Source organism: Hypomesus transpacificus, chromosome 6 (genome assembly GCF_021917145.1).
Source record: "Hypomesus transpacificus isolate Combined female chromosome 6, fHypTra1, whole genome shotgun sequence".
Classification (NCBI taxonomy): domain Eukaryota; kingdom Metazoa; phylum Chordata; class Actinopteri; order Osmeriformes; family Osmeridae; genus Hypomesus; species Hypomesus transpacificus.
In genome coordinates, this window is record NC_061065.1 from 9256962 (window position 1) to 9276265 (window position 19304).

The 19304-nt window shown below is 53.6% G+C and overlaps 2 protein-coding genes across 2 annotated transcripts in view; both read left to right on the plus strand.

Annotated features, from left to right (window-relative positions):
- The window catches only part of LOC124468528 (serine/threonine-protein kinase MRCK alpha-like), a 39228-nt gene extending 23084 nt beyond the window's left edge, over positions 1–16144 (plus strand). The window contains 29 exon segments of the mRNA XM_047021307.1: positions 2750–2843; positions 3726–3926; positions 4398–4536; positions 4787–4896; positions 5022–5101; positions 5454–5611; positions 5706–5843; positions 5961–6094; positions 6263–6505; positions 6646–6756; positions 6856–7100; positions 7888–7993; positions 9261–9385; positions 9990–10095; positions 10281–10429; positions 10686–10777; positions 11000–11076; positions 12100–12138; positions 12715–12831; positions 13030–13107; positions 13243–13348; positions 13500–13636; positions 14489–14628; positions 14738–14783; positions 14786–14821; positions 14967–15140; positions 15142–15188; positions 15612–15674; positions 16053–16144. Of these exon segments, the coding sequence (XP_046877263.1) occupies positions 2750–2843; positions 3726–3926; positions 4398–4536; positions 4787–4896; positions 5022–5101; positions 5454–5611; positions 5706–5843; positions 5961–6094; positions 6263–6505; positions 6646–6756; positions 6856–7100; positions 7888–7993; positions 9261–9385; positions 9990–10095; positions 10281–10429; positions 10686–10777; positions 11000–11076; positions 12100–12138; positions 12715–12831; positions 13030–13107; positions 13243–13348; positions 13500–13636; positions 14489–14628; positions 14738–14783; positions 14786–14821; positions 14967–15140; positions 15142–15188; positions 15612–15674; position 16053 (3292 nt within the window). The 3' untranslated portion in view covers positions 16054–16144.
- LOC124469054 (serine/threonine-protein kinase MRCK alpha-like) overlaps positions 16071–19304 on the plus strand; it is a 3356-nt gene continuing 122 nt past the window's right edge. Inside the window, exons 1-7 of the mRNA XM_047022144.1 lie at positions 16071–16306; positions 16589–16928; positions 17239–17336; positions 17468–17552; positions 18058–18181; positions 18502–18619; positions 19218–19302. Of these exons, the coding sequence (XP_046878100.1) occupies positions 16163–16306; positions 16589–16928; positions 17239–17336; positions 17468–17552; positions 18058–18181; positions 18502–18619; positions 19218–19302 (994 nt within the window). The 5' untranslated portion in view covers positions 16071–16162. The remainder of the gene's footprint in view (positions 16307–16588; positions 16929–17238; positions 17337–17467; positions 17553–18057; positions 18182–18501; positions 18620–19217; positions 19303–19304) is intronic.

Here is a 19304-nt window from a genome sequence, read left to right on the forward strand (position 1 = left end):
CCCCCGCCGGCCCAGTGATTGGCCGGTTTGACCCTGCAGGCCTGGTGATTGGTCAGCTGTGTGCATGGCCTCCCACAGGGACTAAGACACGCTTGATTGGACCTGCCCAGCATGGCTGAGCTCTCTGTTAGCCAGCCCCGCATCCGCCTCCTGTCGTCGCGCGTGTGCAAGTGTGCTGTTGCCTATTGATCAGAGCCATATGGGTGCTGTATTATTGATCCAGCCCTCTGTGATTCACAGCCCTGTTTACACCCACTAATGTTAGACAGTAAGGAATTCCTCAGACACACCTATAACACACACACACACACATAAGTATACATACATTAACCAATCATAGACCCACCACATAACTGTGGTACTGTAAAATGCCCTGACTGCATAAGGAATACCTGGGCTTTGACCAGGTCAAATGATCAGATCTTGATGAGATAGTGGGACGGTGTTTGTGTTGTCACGGCCCCCTCTCTTTGTCTTTGTCCCTAGAAGACAGGGTGTGTGTGTGTGTGTGTGTGTGTGTGTGTGTGTGTGTGTGTGTGTGTGTGTGTGTGTGTTTCTCAGTGTAAGGGGGGGCTGGTGTCGAGGGGTCCAGATGGCCCTCACAGATGGATACTATGGTCTTAGAGTGTGTGTGTGTCTGTGTGTGTCTGTGTGTGTCTGTGGTCTTAGAGGAGATTAGCTCCCTCTATTCTCAGCGCCGCTGCTCCTTAAGACCTGCGGTGGCCATGCGCCGGAACACTGTAGCCCAATTAGCCACCCAGCGTCCTGCGCTAACTAGCCTAGCACAATTACCATCAGCAACCCAGCCTCCTCAACGAACTAGCCTAGCGTTAGCTTAGCGCACTTAGCATTAACGCCCACCGTGACTTGTCTGTGTGAAGTTTAAGCCCTGTTAAAGCCTTGGCTCTACAGCCCTGGGGTCAATAACCTGGCCGCACACTTCACGTCACAACAGAGAGAGAGGAGGAGGGAGAGGGGATAAGAAGATGGGGGGGAGAGACATAGAGATGTAATGAGGGAGAGAGAGCTGGGGCAGAGAGAGGTGGGGCAGAGGTAAATACGTCTGGAGCGAGGGGGACAGAGAAGAGAGAGAGAGAGAGAGAGAGAGAGGTGAGGGAGGCAGGATGGAGGGAGGGAGCCATGTTTGTGTGATCTCTGCTCATTAGCAACTTAGAGGTTTCACTTGGCTAATTGGTTTATGAGGAAGAGGAACTCCCCCGCATGCTGTCTGCTCTCTGTGGCATTACGGCAGGGAAACACACACACACACACACACACACACACACACAGACAGACACACACACACACACACAGGGCTAAAACTAGATAGGGCCAAAGCCAAACATGGACAGGTGAACACACACACACACACACACACACAGGGTGACAGCCAGCCGTCTTGGGGTTGCAGAAGTCTTAGTGATATAACGCAGCACAGTTCGTAGTACCTTGGGGAACACCGGAAAGACAGTTCTGCAGTGCGAGAGTCTGTGTCCATGAATGTCTCGTTTTCCAAGGATGTGATTGTGTCCCTAGCTGCAGTGGAGAAGCCTCCCTCCATGTCATGTTGACTGGGGCCTTTGTCAGGGGCCTGGCGGAGGAGGACATGAGGCTTCATGGCCAGCAGTGATTAACGTTGTGCTGATGACGTTAAATAACTCCCCGAGAACATGTGGAGTCGTTCCAGGATATTAGAGGCTCTGTGCGTGTTTGTCTGTGTGTGTGTGTGTGTGCGTGGGTTTGGGAGTGTCGTGTTAGAATGCGTGTTTGCCTGTTGGTGTGTTTTTCTGTGTGTGCCTGTTTGCTTGTGTGCGCATGTTTGCCTGTGCGTGTGTGTGTATTTGTTTGGTTGTGTGTGCGAGAGGCTTCTGTGTGCGAGAGGCAGAGTGGAAACCTTGCCTGATAAATTACAGGTTGGCTTAATTAAGAAGTATTTGCATCATCACCACTAATGCTGTCATGCGACCCAGGGTGTGTGTGTGTGTTTGCATGCGTGTGTGTGTATGACAGGGACACGTATGGTATTATATCTGCAAGCCACGCCATGGACTTGGTGTATACATAAGAGCTTTTTACAGGCCTGGCGTCGTCTCTGAAGGGGAAGTGAGGTCATAGAGCAGTAGAACACACCAATCAGACTAGAGGTGTATTTTTAGCCCGGGACCCTGGGTAAAGCAGACCACCCTGGAAACTGCAGGTCAGCTAGGCCAAACTACACCACCTGGTCACCTCTGACCCTGGTAACCTGCTAGGACTGTCCCCACCACCCCACCCTCCCTGTCACACGTCTGTCTGTCTCTCTCTCTCTCTCTCTGTCTCTCTCTCTCTCGTTGTCTCTTTGTGCAGTTTGTGTGTTTTTGTAATTACAGAAATCGCTTTCCGGGAAGGAGATGTGGATAGAGAAAAAGCTTGATTGTGTGTGTGAATCAATGTGAGAAACTCTGTAGGGTGTGTGTGAGAGTGCCTGTTGCCGAGTCGGGACAGGGTACGGCCCAAATAAACACCAGCCCTAATAAAGGGAGAAGTGAAGGCATCCAGAAGCAAACACACTCTCTCTCTCTCTCTCGCTCTCTCTCTCGCTCTCGCTCTCGCTCTCGCTCTCTCTCTCTCTCTGTCTCTGTCTCTGTCTCTCTCTCTCTCTCTCTCTCTCTCTCTCTCTCTCTCTCTCTCTCTCTCTCTCTCTCTCTCTCTAAGGTGTCAGTGTATTTACTTTGGTCTCTCTCTCCCTCCCTCCCTTCATCCTTCCCAGGGATATCAAACCAGACAACATTCTGATGGACATGAACGGTCATATCCGCCTGGCTGACTTTGGCTCCTGTCTCAAGCTGATGGAGGACGGAACGGTGAGCTACACACACACACACACACACACACACACACACACACACACACACACAGCTACACCCTCATACACACTCACACACACACGGCCCTCTTTTATACCAGCCCTGGTCCAACTCAAACACTCCCAGCCACCAGCATCAATCCCAGACAGGCCCACTCCTGGGCTGTGTGTGTGTGTGTGTGTGTGTGTGTGAACTTGTAAAGACACTTCTGCAGTATCACTGTTCTGACCCAGGGTGTGGTAAAGGGGTTTGGGGGCCCCAGGATGGGGGCGGAGGGTTGGGGGGGTTCTTTGATGTGCGAGGGGCCTGGTGAGAGACGGGGACTAAACTAAGTCGTTTGGCCTGACTCTGGTACTCCATCAGTCATGTGGTCCTGGTACATAAACCTTCTGAGTTTGGCAGGCGGTCCTACTGGATTACAAGCTGATGATCTGACATTTCAGAGATGAAAACAGCAGAGTGTGTGTCTGTGTGTGTGTGTGTGTGTGTGTGTGTGTGTGTGAGTGTGTCTGTCACGGCATCTGAAGCTACAAATGCCTTGAACGGGAAATCCGTGGCGGTTTTTGAAACTCACTCCAACCGTGACTTGTTTAATATTTATTATATATCCACTGTACATAAACGTTGCGTAACAAAATAGTGTGTGTGGTCAAAATTGGCATTAAACCACAGTCTCAACCTGACTGACAAACTAGCCACCATGACTAGGCGAGTATATGGCATCACCCAACCAGCACGACCACAGGGCTGCAGGCACTCAATGCAAATCACTCCACATTCAACAGGCTACACAACCACACACACACACACATATATACATATATATACAGTATATAGAAAACCAGGAAACAACTACAACTGTATCCCTCCCTCCCTCAGGTCCAGTCCTCCGTGGCGGTAGGAACCCCAGACTACATCTCCCCAGAGATCCTGCAGGCTATGGAGGATGGCAAGGGCAAGTACGGCCCCGAGTGTGACTGGTGGTCCCTGGGGGTGTGCATGTACGAGATGCTGTACGGAGAGACCCCCTTCTACGCAGAGTCCCTGGTGGAGACGTACGGCAAGATCATGAACCACAAGGTGAGGCTGGGGCCAGAGGCTGGGGCCAGAGGCTGGGGCCAGAGGCTAGGGCCAGAGGCTGGGGCCAGAGGCCAGGGTTTATACACAGGGAACAACGTTCTGTCAACATTCCTCTGTTTGGACCCCCAGGGTGATATTTGGTCGGGTTGTTATAGAAACGAGGAGTGCATTGAACTATAGATGGGTGGTCATCTGAGGGTTTGTTGATTTTGTTCAGCTGTGTGTCTCCTGTCTTTCTTCATGACCCCTCCTTTTTCTCTACCTCTCTCTTCTTCTCTTCCTCCTTCCTTCCTTCTTCGCCCACGGCCAGGAGGAGTTAGGTTCCAGTGTGAGTGTTCACTTTTGGGTTCTGAGTGGTAGTACTAGGTGGAACTTTCAGTATGCACTAAATCAGTCTGTCAGTTACCAGTACTAATTACTACTGTAGTTAGTCCAACTCTGAAGTGCTGACCCCTGACCTTTTGACCCCAGGAGCGTTTCCAGTTCCCGGTGCAGATGACAGACGTGTCGGAGGATGCTAAGGACCTCATCAGACGCCTGATCTGCTCCAGAGAACACCGTCTGGGACAGAACGGCATCGAGGACTTCAAGCAGCACCCCTTCTTCTCCGGTACGACCCCGTGTGCGACCCCGTGTGTGGGTTATCTCCCAGTAGCAACGCCAGGTGGAAGATTCCGTGGGGCGCTCTGGGTCTCAAGTCGAGCTTCTCAGGCAGAGAGCCGTCGTGAAGTAGTCCAACATGATATTGTGACACGCAAACCTGAAGATAATCAAGCGTAGTGGTCCGGTTTATTCAGGTATGGTTGTCATGGTGTTTTTTCTTCTTTATTTATCGTGATTATGCTTCCGTTTTTGTTCAGGCATTGACTGGGACAACATCCGCACGTGCGAGGCCCCCTACATCCCTGAAGTGAGCAGTCCCACCGACACGTCCAACTTCGACGTGGACGACGACTGCCTCAAGAACTCTGTGAGGAGCGCTTCCTTTTCTAGCTCCGTCTGTCTCACTGTCGTTCCTAAACCATCCTCCTTTCACTGTCAGTTTTGTGTGCGTTCTGACTGTGTGTGCGTGCGTGTGTGTGTGTTGTCTTTCAGGAGACCATGCCCCCTCCATCTCACACAGCGTTCTCTGGTCACCACCTGCCCTTTGTGGGTTTCACATACACCAGTAAATGGTGAGTAGAGGAGCCCCCCCCCCCCCCCCCCCCCCCCCCCCCCCCCCCGGTTCAAAACTCCCTGAGGAAATTAGGTATTAGGTGGCGTAATAGCTTGTTTATTTGTTTTATCTTTTAACAACCCAGACAGAGAGTACAGTACTTGTTTGTTTATTGCAGTTTCTTCACCCTGCCTAGATTAAGAGATAATGATGACGAGTCTGTTATTTGAGTTCCGCAACATTTTCCCTGCTCTCTTGTGACTATCTGACTTTCTCTTCTCCTTTCCTCCCCTGTCTCCTCCTCTCCTCCCCCTTTCCCTCCTCCCCTCTCCCCCTCTCTCTCCCGGTGTGTGTGTCCCCCCCCCCCCCAGTACTCTGTCAGACCGGGGCTGTCTGCGGGAGCAGTCGGCGGGCCAGGAGGACGTGGGCGTGCAGCGCGGCCTGGAGGACAGCCTGGCGACCGAGGCGTACGAGCGCAGGATCCAACGCCTGGAGCAGGAGAAGCTGGAGCTGAGCCGCAAGCTGCAGGGTGAGGGGGCGCGCTCATGCACACTCACTTATCTAACCCCCCCCCCCCCAAACCCCCCCTCACACATCTCTTCCCTGGCTGGTGTGTGGTGCAGAGTCCACCAAGACCGTGCAGTCCCTGCAGCACCCAGGGGGCCCCGGGGAGGGACCCGCCCCGCCCCTCTCCCCCAGCAGGGAGGGGGAAATACGGAGCCTGAAGACGGAGATCGACCTCCTCAAGAAGCAGATCGCAGGTCAGAACCCACACCCAGCCTGCACACACACACACTCACCTGCAGGTCAGAACTACACCGTCCCTTTATGTACAACACACAATACACAAACTTTGTGTGCGTGTGTGTGTGTGTCAGAATCGGGCCAGCTGGAGCAGCAGCTGGATGAGGTGTCCAGTGCACGGAGAGACATGGAGGATTCTTCTAAACACATGAAGAGCATGGAGAAGCAGATGAAGAACCTGACGCAGGAGAGAGACGACCTGCACAAGGTGGGAAGTGTGTGTGTGTGTAAAGTGTGTGGATGTGAAAATGTGTGTGTGTCTGCTTGTATATGTATACACGCATGTGTGTATGGGTGTGTGTGTGTGTGAGTAACTTTATACACGCGCACGCATGCCCCCTCCCTCACACCAACGCCCGCCTCTCCCCTCCTCCAGGACCTGATGGAGGCCAGCGACAAGCTGAAGGGCCAGACCAGGGAGCTGAAGGAGGCTCAGGCCCAGAGGAAGCTGGCCCTGCACGAGTTCTCCGAGCTCAACGAGCGGCTGACGGAGCTGCGCACGGCCAAGCAGCGGCTGGGCCGCCAGCTCCGTGACCGGGAGGAGGAGATGGAGGCTCTGGGCCAGAGGGTGGAGGGCCTGCGGGCCGAGGTGCGCAAGGCAGAGAGGGGCAGGAAGGAGGTAGAGTAGACGCCGTGCTCGTGGTAGTGTACTGTGGTGGTGTGTGTGTGTGTGGAGGATATGGGTGTGTGTGTGTGTTTGTGAAGGTGTGGTGGGAAGCTTGATTCAGTCCTCTGGCTTCTGTGTGTGTGTGTGTGCAGCTGGAGGCCCAGTTTGAAGAGCAGACAGCAGAAGCCCAGAAGGAGAGGAAGCTAAGAGAACGCAGTGAGCAGTACAGCAGACAGCTGGAGGATGAACTGGAGGGAATGAAGGTAGGACACACGCACACATAGGCGCCACACACACCTCTTAACACACCACACACACACACCTCACCTCTCTCCTGTGTCATCCTCCCCCCCCCACAGCAGAAGCCGGTGGGCCCTCCGTCAGGGGCGGTGGGCTTGGAGGCGGGCCCGGAGGCAGGCCGTGTGCGAGTGGAGCTGGAGAAGAAGGCCGTGCTGCTGGAGGAGGAGCGCGGGCGGCGCGAGGCCCAGCACGCTGCTGAGCTCAAGGCCCTGAGGAAGGAGCTGAGGGAGGCAGAGAGCCAGCAGCTCACCCTGCAGAAGGAGATCCTGGTGCTCCGAGACAAGCTGGACAAGACACGCCGAGAGAGGTGTGTGTGGGAGGTGGGGAGGTGGACCCATCTGTTTTCGGATAGACCGGAAACGGGTGGAGCTGGAAGTCCTTTTAATCGTGTTTCTTGACAGTTCATGTTCATTTTTTGTATTAACAAACAGGAGTATTTAATCAAAATATTAATAATGTGATAGTTTAATGTTAATCTGAATAACAAATTTGGCTTTGGATACATCTCTAGTGTGTATGGGGTGTTTTTTGTGTGTATTCAATTTATCTATGATTGAATGCCCTGCTATGTGGGTGTGTGTGTGTCTGTGTGTGGAAAGCAACAAACAGTCTATAAGTATACATCTGGACAAACGTGGTTTGTTTCTCTGCTCTCTCCTACAGCGAGGGTTACATGAGGTAATTTTGGATAACTCATCCTAACCTCTGTGCCCCTGTTTTGCGTTAGCTCCGTTAGTCAGCCAGCCTGCTAGCCTAGCCTTGTTCTGAATCCTTGTGCTCCTGTGTAGCATTAGCGCCCGAGGTCTGCTCGCCTGCTATCCTACCCTGGTTCTGAATCCCTTTCCTTATCCCAGTACAACCAGCAACCTTCCAAACAACACAACAATCCTAGTCTTAATTTTAGCAGGAAGCTTGCAAACTTGTTCTTTTATTATTTGACTGAAGATCTTGATGTTATGTGGTCAGATTGAAAAGCTTTTATCTGGTATGTGTTTTAAACACTTTATCAGAGGACAATATTTTAATATGATAGATTTGTGGCAGTTTGAGTATGTGACGAATGTGTTTTATTTGTGTGTTATTTTGTGTAACAGCCAAAGCGAGCGCGAGGAGTTTGAGTCAGAGTACAAACAGAAGTATGAGAGAGAGAGGACTCTACTTACTGAGGAGAACAAGAAGCTCTCCAGCGAGCTGGACAAGGTTAGACACACACACACACACACACGCATGCTTACATTTGTATATACACACACACACACACACTCCTTACCTTAAATAACCCTGTTACTGTTAAGACATTTATATTCTTTCATCCCCCCCACCTTCTCCCTCTCCTCCTCTTCCCTCTCTTCTGACATAGGCAGTGTAATCACTGCTCCATATCCCCTCCTGTAAACCCACCATGGTCCCACACACGCACTCCAATGGAATGCTAAGCTTCCACACTATTGACTTTGGACACAGTGAACAATGAGAACAGGGGAATGGAAGTTCCCAAGTCAAATAATTTCTTAGGAGTTCTGACATATCGGATAAAAGTTCTGTTTGGATTCTGCGGTTTTGTGTATTAAGTATGGAGCAATGCCTTGAAGTTGCTGGGTGGGGGGGGGTGGGGGGCGCATGTGGAAATTTGGAACACATGGAACCTGAGTGCTAGTGATGGAACACAACACTCCCTTATTCCATATTCTGTTGTTGCACATACCTCCAGTGCTGTTGTAAAGCCAGGACACAAGGTACCAATGAACAGTGCTGATCCGCTGGTGGGATGTCTCAGAGAGCAGGGACCTTCCAGCCAGAACTGCTCTGTGATATAAGCCACTTCTCTGGCTCTCTGCTGTGTTGTCTTAAACCTCCAACCTCCTGTCCTCTCTCTGCTCACCATCGCACTGTTATTTGGCTTTGGTTCTGCCTCCTCTCTCCCCCCTCCCCGCCCTCCTCTCTCCCCCGTCCCTGCCTTCCTCTCTCCCCCCTCCCTGCCCTCCTCTCTCCCCCTTCCCTGCCCTCTTCTCTCCCCCCTCCCTGCCCTCCTCTCTCCCCCCTCCCTGCCCTCCTCTCTCCCCCCTCCCTGCCCTCCTCTCTCCCCCCTCCCTGCCCTCCTCTCTCCCCCCCTCCCTGCCCTCCTCTCTCCCCCCTCCCTGCCCTCCTCTCTCCCCCCTCCCAGCCCTCTACCACCTCTTCTCTCCTCTCACCCCTCCTCTCATCATTCTCTCCACTCCCATGCGGTGCCCTCTTTAGCTTCCTCTGCAGCTCCACCCTCCCCTCTCTTCTTCTCCCATGTCCTCCATGTTCTCCAGTACTGACATCTACTGTGAATATGATTTAGGTGACCTTGGGTGTCCGAGGGCCCCTTCCCTCTCTCCTCCCTCCCTCCCTCCCTCTCTCCTCCCTCCCTCCCTCATCTCTTCTCCTCATCTCCCTGTCCTGTTATGTTGATGATGCTGATGTTGTTGTTGTTGTTGTGTAGCTGACGTCCATGTTTGAGAAGCTGAGCGGTAGCAACCGGCAGCTGGAGGAGGAGATGAGGGAGCTGGCCGACAAGAAGGAGAGCGTCACCCACTGGGAGGCCCAGATCACTGAGATCATCCAGTGGTGAGGAGACACACACACAGTAACATATGCATGTGTACACACAGACGCACACATACAAACGGACACACACTGTATATTCTTTTAGTGTTCTGGGTGTGTGTGTGGACCTTATTGGGATCTTGTATGAAGAGTTTCCACATGCTTCATCCCCATAACAGCTGCTGGGCTGTTCACATGGGCAGGCCTGCCATCTTTACATATCACACATTCCAAACACAGACACACACACACACGCAGGAACAAATACACACACACATCATTCACATCACTTATCCTGGAAGAGTCACAAACACACACATCGTTCACATCATTCACAACACAGATCCAGGAACATTCACAAACACACCGACACACATTGACACGCACACAAACCACCACATTCACACATCCTGGACGGGGCCAGTGTTATTGTGGTGAACCAGTGGTGAGTGGCGCCCCCTGGCTCACATTCCAGGCAGCAGCATGGATAGAAACAGGAAGTGGAGAGTGCCCTTGCAGACATGTTGACTATGGGGACCTCTAGTGGGGGAGATGTGTATGTGCAGGAAGCAGACAAGGTGCTCAATATGTTCTGTTTTGGTGCGTGTGTGTGCGTGTGTTTCAGGGTGAGCGATGAGAAAGATGCTCGAGGATATCTGCAGGCTCTGGCCACTAAGATGACTGAGGAGCTGGAGGGACTGAGGAACACCAGCCTGGGAGCCCGAGCTACGGTAGCACACACACACACACACACACACACACACTCTGTAGCCCCATGTCCCTCAGATGTTCTACACTGACCCTCCCTTCATGTTCCTTCATGGACCGCTATCTCTCTCTATCTCCTGTCTCCCTCTCTCTCCCTCTGTCTCTCCCTCTCTCCCTGTGTCTATCTCTCTCTCCCTCCCTCTATCAGGACATGCCCTGGAAGATGCGGCGCTTTGCCAAGCTGGACATGTCTGCACGTCTGGAGCTGCAGTCAGCTCTGGATGCTGAGATCAAAGCCAAGCAGAGCATCCAGGACGAGCTCAACAAGGTCAAGGCCTCCAACATCTCCACCGAGTGGTACGACTCTCTCTCTCTTTCTCTCTCTCTCTGTATCTCTGTCTGTCTGTATCTGTCTGTCTGTATCTCTGTCTGTCTGACCACTATGGCAGGGCAGCTGCTGAATGATCTCTGGGTGTCTGTTCAGGAGAAAGGCAAAATAAACTGTGAAATTATCTCGTCTCCCCTCTTTCTCCCTCTCTCTTTCTCCCTCCCTCTCTCTTTCTTTCTCCCTCTCTCTCTCTTTCTTTCTCCCTCTCTCTCTCTGGTTCCTCAGTAAACTGCAAGAGGTGGAGACCAGGAACCAGGAGCTGCTGGCTGAGATGGAGCGACTGAAGAAGGAGACAGAGGATCTTCGTCTGCGCCGGGGTGAGATCCCCTCTCACTGTACTCTCTTATACTGGGTTATACTGCCTTATACTGGGTTATACTGCCTTAAACTGGGTTATACTGCCTTATACTGGGTTATACTGCCTTAAACTGGGTTATACTGGGTTATACTGCTTTATACTCTATCATACTCCTTATACTGTCTCAGTATATCAGTGTGTGTGTGTGTGTGTGTGTGTGTGTGTGTGATATTGTCTGCAGGTGTGAAACACCAGGACTCCCAGAATTCCTTCCTGGCCTTCCTGAACGCCCCCACCTCAGCACTGGACCAGTTTGATGTAAGGATCCTTTCTCCTCTCCTTCTCTCTCCCCGTCTCCTCTCCTTCTCTCTTCCCCTCCTTCCTCTCTCCCCGTCTCCTCCCCTCTCTTCCCCTCCCTCCTCTCTCTTCCCCTCCTCTCCTCCTCTCTCTTCCCCTCCTCTCCTCCTCTCCTCCTCTCTCTTCCCCTTCCCTCTCCTCCTCTCTCTTCCCCTCCCTTCTCTCCTCTTCTTTCCTCTCCTACTCGTCATTCAGCAGCAGGGTCTCTGTTTCTCTCATACTGTGTTTATGGACAAATCACGACTGACTTTGTTTTATTACTTTTTGCCTTTCAGTTTTGCTCACTCTTGCTTTCAAACCATTTAGTTCTGACAGTCAAAGTTTGTTTTCTTGGATTCCTTCTCACATTTCTTTGTCTTTCTGTCTTTGTTTTGTGGTTCTCCTTGCTCTCATGTTCTGGTACGTCAGGATTCTTTCTCCTCCTCCTCGTCCTCTTTAATAGAGTTTTGGGAAGATGTAAGTCCTGTCTGGGTGCAGGGAGGGATCTGTGTGCTGCTAGCTGTAGGCTGGAGACAGCTGGAGCTAGGCTCCTCTGCAGGCTCAGAACGGGCTTTCGGTGTGTGTGTCGAGGGGGGGGGGAGGGGGGGGGGGGGGGGGGGGGGGTCTGTGTGTGTGTAGGTGGTGTAGGTGTGTGTAGGTTGTGTGTGTGTGTTTGCTCCTAGAGTCTTGAGTAGTGGTAGTGATTTGTTCTGGCTCTGCTTGGTAGTCTGAGGGCTCTGAACCAAGGCACACCAATCCAGTTAGCTCTCCTCTCTAGCTAGTTACTGGTCTTTCCCTTTCAAACAGCTCCTACTGCACCTGCCATTATTAATTAGCCAATTCTACCCTACTGTGTCAGTCCAAACTCTGCTTGTCTTTACCCTTGTAGAAAGTGCTCCAGTTCTTCCATGTTACCAGTCCTTTGTATAGTAAATCAATTCGTTTTTTTTTCTTTTTCTCCCAATATTAATCTCTTTGTCTCATCTTTCTCTTCCTCCACCCAAGCGCTCTCCATCCATCGGGCCAGCTAGCAAAGGCAGACGTGTAAGCACCTGACTGGCCACGCCTCGTCACGTTCCCTCCCCAGACCCCTCCTCCTGTCTCGTTGCATGCTTGTGGGTGCTCATGTGTTGTGTTGCATGGGACTTCGGCAGAGTTAAAGCGACCCTGGCCTTTTACAACCCGAACCAGAGGTCTCCTGGGCTCAGTGAATGGACATGCTACCTGTTTTGCAATTTTCCTTCATAAAAGTGTGTGGAATTCGTGAGCATGGTGTAAGTTCCTGGACCGTTCTGTTGCCAGGGAAGCATGCTCATTGGCTGGGGGATGTCAGTGGGGATGCTAGCTGTCCAGGACGTCTGTGGTATAAACACACTCCATGAACGTGCTGTCTGATCTGTCTGACCACAAATGTAGAACACTGTTCCTGGTCTGGTGGCTCTCCTCTCCTTTCCCTTTCTTACCTCCTCTTATACTCTCCTCTCTTCTCTGCTTCTCCTTCCTTCTGTCTGTTTCCTCTCCTGTCCTCAGCATGGATGGTGCTCTGTGGTCCCTTGTGGTGCAGCAACTCATCTTCCTATCTCTCTAACACTCCCTCCCTCTCTCATCTCTGTTTTCTAGATGGATTCGGTGGACTTCACTCCTTCCAACACTCCATCCCGAGACGAGGACTCCAAGTCCCACCTCAAGTCTCGTTCCAGGTCGCCTTCCATGGCCAGCGACATGGAGCCTATTGAGGTCAGCATGACCCCCATACATGACCCCCCCCAAACATGACCCCCCCCCCCCCCCCCCCCCCCCCCCAAACATGACCCCCATACTGTGCTGTTCTGTGTGTGATACTGTGTTCCTGTGCTGTGTGTGATACTGTGTTGCTGTGCTGTGTGTGATACTGTGTTGCTGAGCTGTGTGTGATACTGTGTTGCTGTGCCTCAGTTGGTCGACCACCCTCGGCCCGTCCAGACGCCCACCATGAGGTCAGGCTACGGCAGCATTGGACGCTCCTCCCCCAAGGTCAGATCTGGTGTTCATACTCATCAATACTCCTGGCGTTTAGTACTCACAAATACTCAAAAACACATGTAAGAAACCAAGGGTAACTGCTGTCTGACCGACTCCTCCCCTTTCTAACGGCCTCATCCCCCACAGCCCAAAGCCCACCAGTTTGTCGTGAAGTCGTTCAACACTCCCACCAAGTGCAACCAGTGCACGTCCCTGATGGTGGGCCTCATCCGCCAGGGATGCACCTGTGAAGGTAGCCGCTCGACCCTCCTCCGCATCCTGAACCCCTCATCCACATACAGTCTCCTTAGACCCTGGGATTCTGTTAACACTGCAGAAACATTAGTGTAAAATCCTCTTCTGTCTCTCTCCCCTCCTCTCCTGTCTCTCTCTCCTCTCCACAGTGTGCAACTTCTCGTGTCACGTGACGTGTGCAGACAAGGCCCCAGCTGTGTGTCCGGTGCCCCAGGACCAGACCAAGGGTCCCCTGGGCATCGACCCCCAGAGGGGCATCGGCACCGCCTACGAGGGCCACGTCAGGGTGAGACACGCCGGGGGAGGCAGGGCACGGGGAGGCAGGGCACGGGGAGGCAGGGCATGGGGGAGGCAGGGCACGGGGAGGCAGGGCATGGGGGAGGCAGGGCACGGGGGAGGCAGGGCACGGGGAGGCAGGGCACGGGGAGGCAGGGCATGGGGGGAGGCAGGGCACGGGGAGGCAGGGCACGGGGAGGCAGGGCATGGGGGAGGCAGGGCACGGGGAGGCAGGGCATGGGGGAGGCAGGGCATGGGGGAGGCAGGGCACGGGGAGGCAGGGCATGGGGGAGGCAGGGCATGGGGAGGCAGGGCACGGGGGAGGCAGGGCACGGGGAGGCAGGGCACGGGGAGGCAGGGCATGGGGGAGGCAGGGCATGGGGGAGGCAGGGCACGGGAGGCAGGGCATGGGGGAGGCAGGGCATGGGGAGGCAGGGCATGGGGGAGGCAGGGCACGGGGAGGCAGGGCACGGGGGAGGCAGGGCACGGGGAGGCAGGGCATGGGGGAGGCAGGGCACGGGGAGGCAGGGCACGGGGGAGGCAGGGCTGGGGGAGGCCACCAGAACATCATGTTTGTCCACTGATGTAGTGTTGATCAGGGGTGTTGATAGAACAGTCGCCTGTGTTTGTCGTTTCACCTGTCTAATTTGAACTTTGGTTGTAGAGAGGGTTTTTAAAAGCAGTGTCATAAAGGGTTTCACAGATGCCTTCATGACCTAAACCCTCAGAGAAGACGAGGAAACCAAAACTTCTCATAGAGAACAGAACTGCAGGAAAGCTCAGGAGCAGTTCCTTCAGGGATCCCCTCCTCCAGAGAACATCATTATGGGATGTCTGAACATGTGTTGTCCTGTGTGTCCAGGTGCCCAAGCCCACGGGGGTAAAGAAGGGCTGGCAGCGGGCGGTAGCCGTGGTGTGCGACTTCAAGCTGTTCCTGTACGAGCTTGGAGAGGGCAAAGCCACACTGCCCAGTGTGGTGGTTAGCCAGGTCATAGACATGAGGTACAGGAACTACAACTCCCTACAAACACCCAGCTCTTACACATGGAGGTAAAGAACTACAATTCCTCCACAGTCGGTCTCTCGCTCATCTCTCTCTCTTCCTCTCCAGGGATGAAGAGTTTTGTGTCAGCTCAGTCCTGGCCTCGGATGTCATCCCACCGCCAGTCGCAAAGACATCCCCTGCATCTTCAGGGTGAGCTTCCTGATCTCACACACACACACACACACACACACTTGTACAGCCACTTAAAGCAGTATCATGTTTAAAAATGTCATCTGCAAAATGAACCTCCCACCCCCTGTTCTGTAACCTGCCACCCCTGACCTTTGACCTGTAGGTGACGGCGTCCCAGCTGTCTCCCTCCGGCAGCCACAAGCCCTCCATCCTGATCCTGGCGGACAGCGACCACGAGAGGAACAAGTGGGTGGGGCTTCTGAACGAGCTGCATCGCATCCTGAAGAAGAACAAGCTGAAGGAGCGCTTTGTCTACGTTCCTAAAGAGGCCTACGACAGCACCCCTGCCCCTCATCAAGACCACCCAGTCTGCTGCTTATCATAGGTGACACACACACACATCCTAGTCTCTAGAAATAGCACTTGACATTGTGGGGTCCTAGAAAATGCCCCCCCCCCCACACACACACACACACCCACACACACACAACCAAACAATCCCACACACACAGACTCTTTCTTTTGAGCGTGCACTAGGTTGTTATTATCTGTGGCCATGAGAGCAGCTCTCCTCATTACAGAGCGGCAGCAGTCGGCCGTCATCCAGCTGCTGCTGCCTGCTGCCGGGTCCTCGTGTTGTCTTCCACCGCTCAGCTCCAGCTGCACAACGTCTGACAACGTCCACAAACTAAATAACAATACAATTTAGCCACTTTAACGATTGAGTTTAGTTCCTGAGGGTCGGCTCTCGTTAACTGAAGGATTTCTCCTTGTCTTCCTCACTAAACATCCTCTTTTGTTTTCTCAGATCACGAACGCGTTGCCCTGGGCAACGAGGAAGGCCTTTATGTCATCCATGTCACCAAAGATGGTAAGACGCATCTTATACTACACTGCAGCCTACTTCAGGTCCCATTAAAAAGTACCTTCTTCTTTGTTATTCTCCAAAAAAAAAAAAAAACATGACTTTTACTGACCCTCACCTCCCTCCTCCACCCTCACCTCCCTCCTCCACCCTCACCTCCCTCCTCCACCCTCACCTCCCTCCTCCCTCCTCACCCTCACCTCCTTCCTCCCTCCTCCACCCTCACCTCCACCCTCACCTCCTCCACCCTCACCTCCCTCCTCCACCCTCACCTCCTTCCTCCCTCCTCCACCCTCACCTCCCTCCTCCCTCCTCCACCCTCACCTCCCTCCTCCACCCTCACCTCCTTCCTCCCTCCTCCACCCTCACCTCCCTCCTCTGCAGAGATCATCCGTGTGGGGGACAACAAGAAGGTTCACCACGTGGACCTGATCCCTCAGGAGCAGCTGCTGGCCGTCATCTCCGGGAGGAACCGCCACGTCCGCCTCGTTCCCATGGCAGCGCTGGACGGGCGGGAGGTGGACTCCTACAAGCTGGTGGAGACCAAGGGCTGCCAGGCCGTGGTGTCGGGCCCGGTGCGGAACGGCTCGCTCACCTGCCTCTGTGTGGCCATGAAGAGACAGGTTATCTGCTACGAGGTACACTCTACCCTCTGCACCTGGTTTACACCTGGAGTCTAAGCTTGTATGGGGATACTTAAGATATTTGAAGGATTTGACAATAATTTCCACCAGGTACATTTTTTATCAGTACACGCAAGAAGGCAGGAAGTTCCTGCTTGTTTCTCTAGGTATAAACGATTTCCTGTGAGTTTCTATCCAACCAACCCCATCTCCTAAATGCCCCCCTCCTCTGCTCTCTGCCCCTCTTCTGCCCCCACCTCCACTCCTACCCCCACCCTCCTTCGCTCCCCCTCCCAGGTGAACAAGACCAAGGCCCGTCACCGCCGCCTGAGGGAGCTGCAGGCTCCGGGCCCGGTGCAGTGGATGGGCCTGCTGAGCGAGCGCCTGTGCGTGGGCTACCAGGCGGGCTTCACCCGCTACAGCGTGCACGGCGACGTGGCGCCCGTCAGCCTGCTGCACCCGGACGACCACACGCTGGCCTTCATCTCCCAGCAGGCCCTGGACGCGCTGTGCGCCGTGGAGATCTCCACCAAGGAGCTGCTGCTGTGCTTCGCCTCCATCGGCGTCTACGTGGACTCCCAGGGGCGCCGCTCCAGACAGCAGGAGCTCATGTGGCCCGCCGTGCCCCTTTCCGCATGTGAGTTCACCTCTCACCTTTTGACCCTGTGACCCCCCCCACACACACACACACGCCGTGTGGTCAGGCGGGGGAATAGCTGTACGACACTGGAACAGTCTGTTACTGTCCATCACAGAATAGAGAATTTCTGGCTGTTCGCTTCATGTTTTTCCTAAATAGCAACAGTCAAGTTCAGTTTCTAAACGTCAGTTCTAACGTTAGTTCTATGAACTAAGCATTGCAGCCATTGAAATAGGAATGGCGCTAGCTGCAGTGTGTGTGTGTGTGTTTTTGAGAGGAAGTGACTCAGCTGTTTCCTGTCCTCCAGGCTACAACGCCCCCTACCTGTCAGTGTACAGTGAGAATGCTGTGGACGTGTTTGACGTCAACACCATGGAATGGATCCAGTCTATCCCTCTGAAGAAGGTGACACACACATACACACGCTCACACACACGTGCACACACACGTGCACTAGAGAACTGACTGAATACTTGACACCGTTTTGAACAGAGTGTGACTTTGTTTGACCCTTGACCTCTGTGTGACCCCTGTAGGTGCGACCCCTGAACAGTGACGGCTCCCTGAACCTGTTGGGATTGGAGACGGTCAGACTGATCTACTTCAGAAACAAGACAGCAGGTAGGAGCACCCAGCCGGCTCGCACACAGCCGGCTCGCACACAGCCGGCTCACACACAGCCGGCTCACACACAGCCGGCTCGCACACAGCCGGCTCGCACACAGCCGGCTCACACACAGCCGGCTCGCACACAGCCGGCTCGCACACAGCCGGCTCACACACAGCCGGCTCACACACAGCCGGCTCACACACAGCCGGCTCACACACAGCCGGCTCACACACAGCCGGCTCGCACACAGCCGGCTCGCACCCAGCCGGCTCGCACACAGCCGGCTCGCACACAGCCGGCTCGCACACAGCCGGCTCGCACACAGCCGGCTCGCACACAGCCGGCTCACACACAGCCGGCTCACACACAGCACACCAGAGAAGCCCTCTGCTCCCCCACATGCAGAAGTACTCACCAGAGAACACCAACTGTCACACAGTTGTGAGGAGGAGGATGGGGATGTTGTTTTGTGATGAAGATGGTGTTGTTGATGTGAGCGTGTTGCTGTCGTGACAGAGGGAGATGAGCTGGTTGTGCCGGAGACGTCTGATAACAGCAGGAAGCAGATGGTTCGTAGTCTTAACAACAAGAGACGCTTCTCCTTCAGAGTCCCAGAGGAGGAGAGACTGCAGCAGAGGAGGTACACTACACACTGCATACTACACACTACACATTAGACCATAACATGTTCGACATATTAGATTGTACTGTACTGACCTCTGTCCACATACACTATATATGCTTCTATATGCTTGTATATAGACTGCAGAACAGCTTCTCCTCCAGTGAACAGCTGTAGGCATGATGCTCATCAAGTCCACTCAATCTCCCTCTCCACTGGAGCGTTCCCTGGCTTCTAGGGCGCTCTGAGGTTATTCAGAAGTGTGTGTGTGTATATGCCTGTGTTTGACATACTGTGTGTGTGCCTGTGTTAACATTGTGTGTGTGTGTCCTGCACAGAGAGATGCTGAGAGATCCAGAGATGAGGAACAAGCTGATCTCCAACCCCACCAACTTCAACCACGTGGCCCACATGGGTCCTGGAGACGGGATCCAGATCCTCAAAGACCTTCCCATGGTGAGAGCCTGTCTGTCTGCTACCTGTCTGTCTGCTACCTGTCTGTCTGGCTGCAACCTGTCTGTCTGTCTGCTACCTGTCTGTCTGTCTGCTGTCTGTCTGTCTGTCTGCAACCTGTCTGTCTGCAACCTGTTTGTCTGTCTGCAACCTGTCTGTCTGCTAGCTGTCTGTCTGTCTGTCTGTCTGCAACCTGTCTTGTCTGCCTGCTATCTGCCTGCAACATGTCTGTCTGCCTGCTATGTCTGCCTGCCTGCCATCTGTCTGTCTGCTATCTGTTTGCCTGTCTTTCTGTCTGTCTTAACTGTGATCACACTATACAATCCCCTTCACCTTTGTGAAGACTAGCACTCAGTTTGATGATAAAACCTGTGCAGAACCTTTATTCATGTCCAGCGTTCTGCACATCTGTATGGAACACCTGTGATGTCATTTGATCATGTGGTCCTGCTGATCAGAGTGGATCATGCCTGTGATCTCATCATCTCCATCTCTGTGTCTGTCTCTGTGTCTGTCTCCATCCTCCATCCCTCTGGCTGTTGCTGGTGTGTGTGTGTTCCCTGCTGGTGTGTGTGTTCTAACTCAGAACGCCCGTGTTCAGGAGAGCCGGGCTGGGTTCAGTGGCTCCGTCAGCATCCCTTCCATCACCAAGAACAGGGCGGAGCCTGGCAGGTCCATGAGTGCTAGT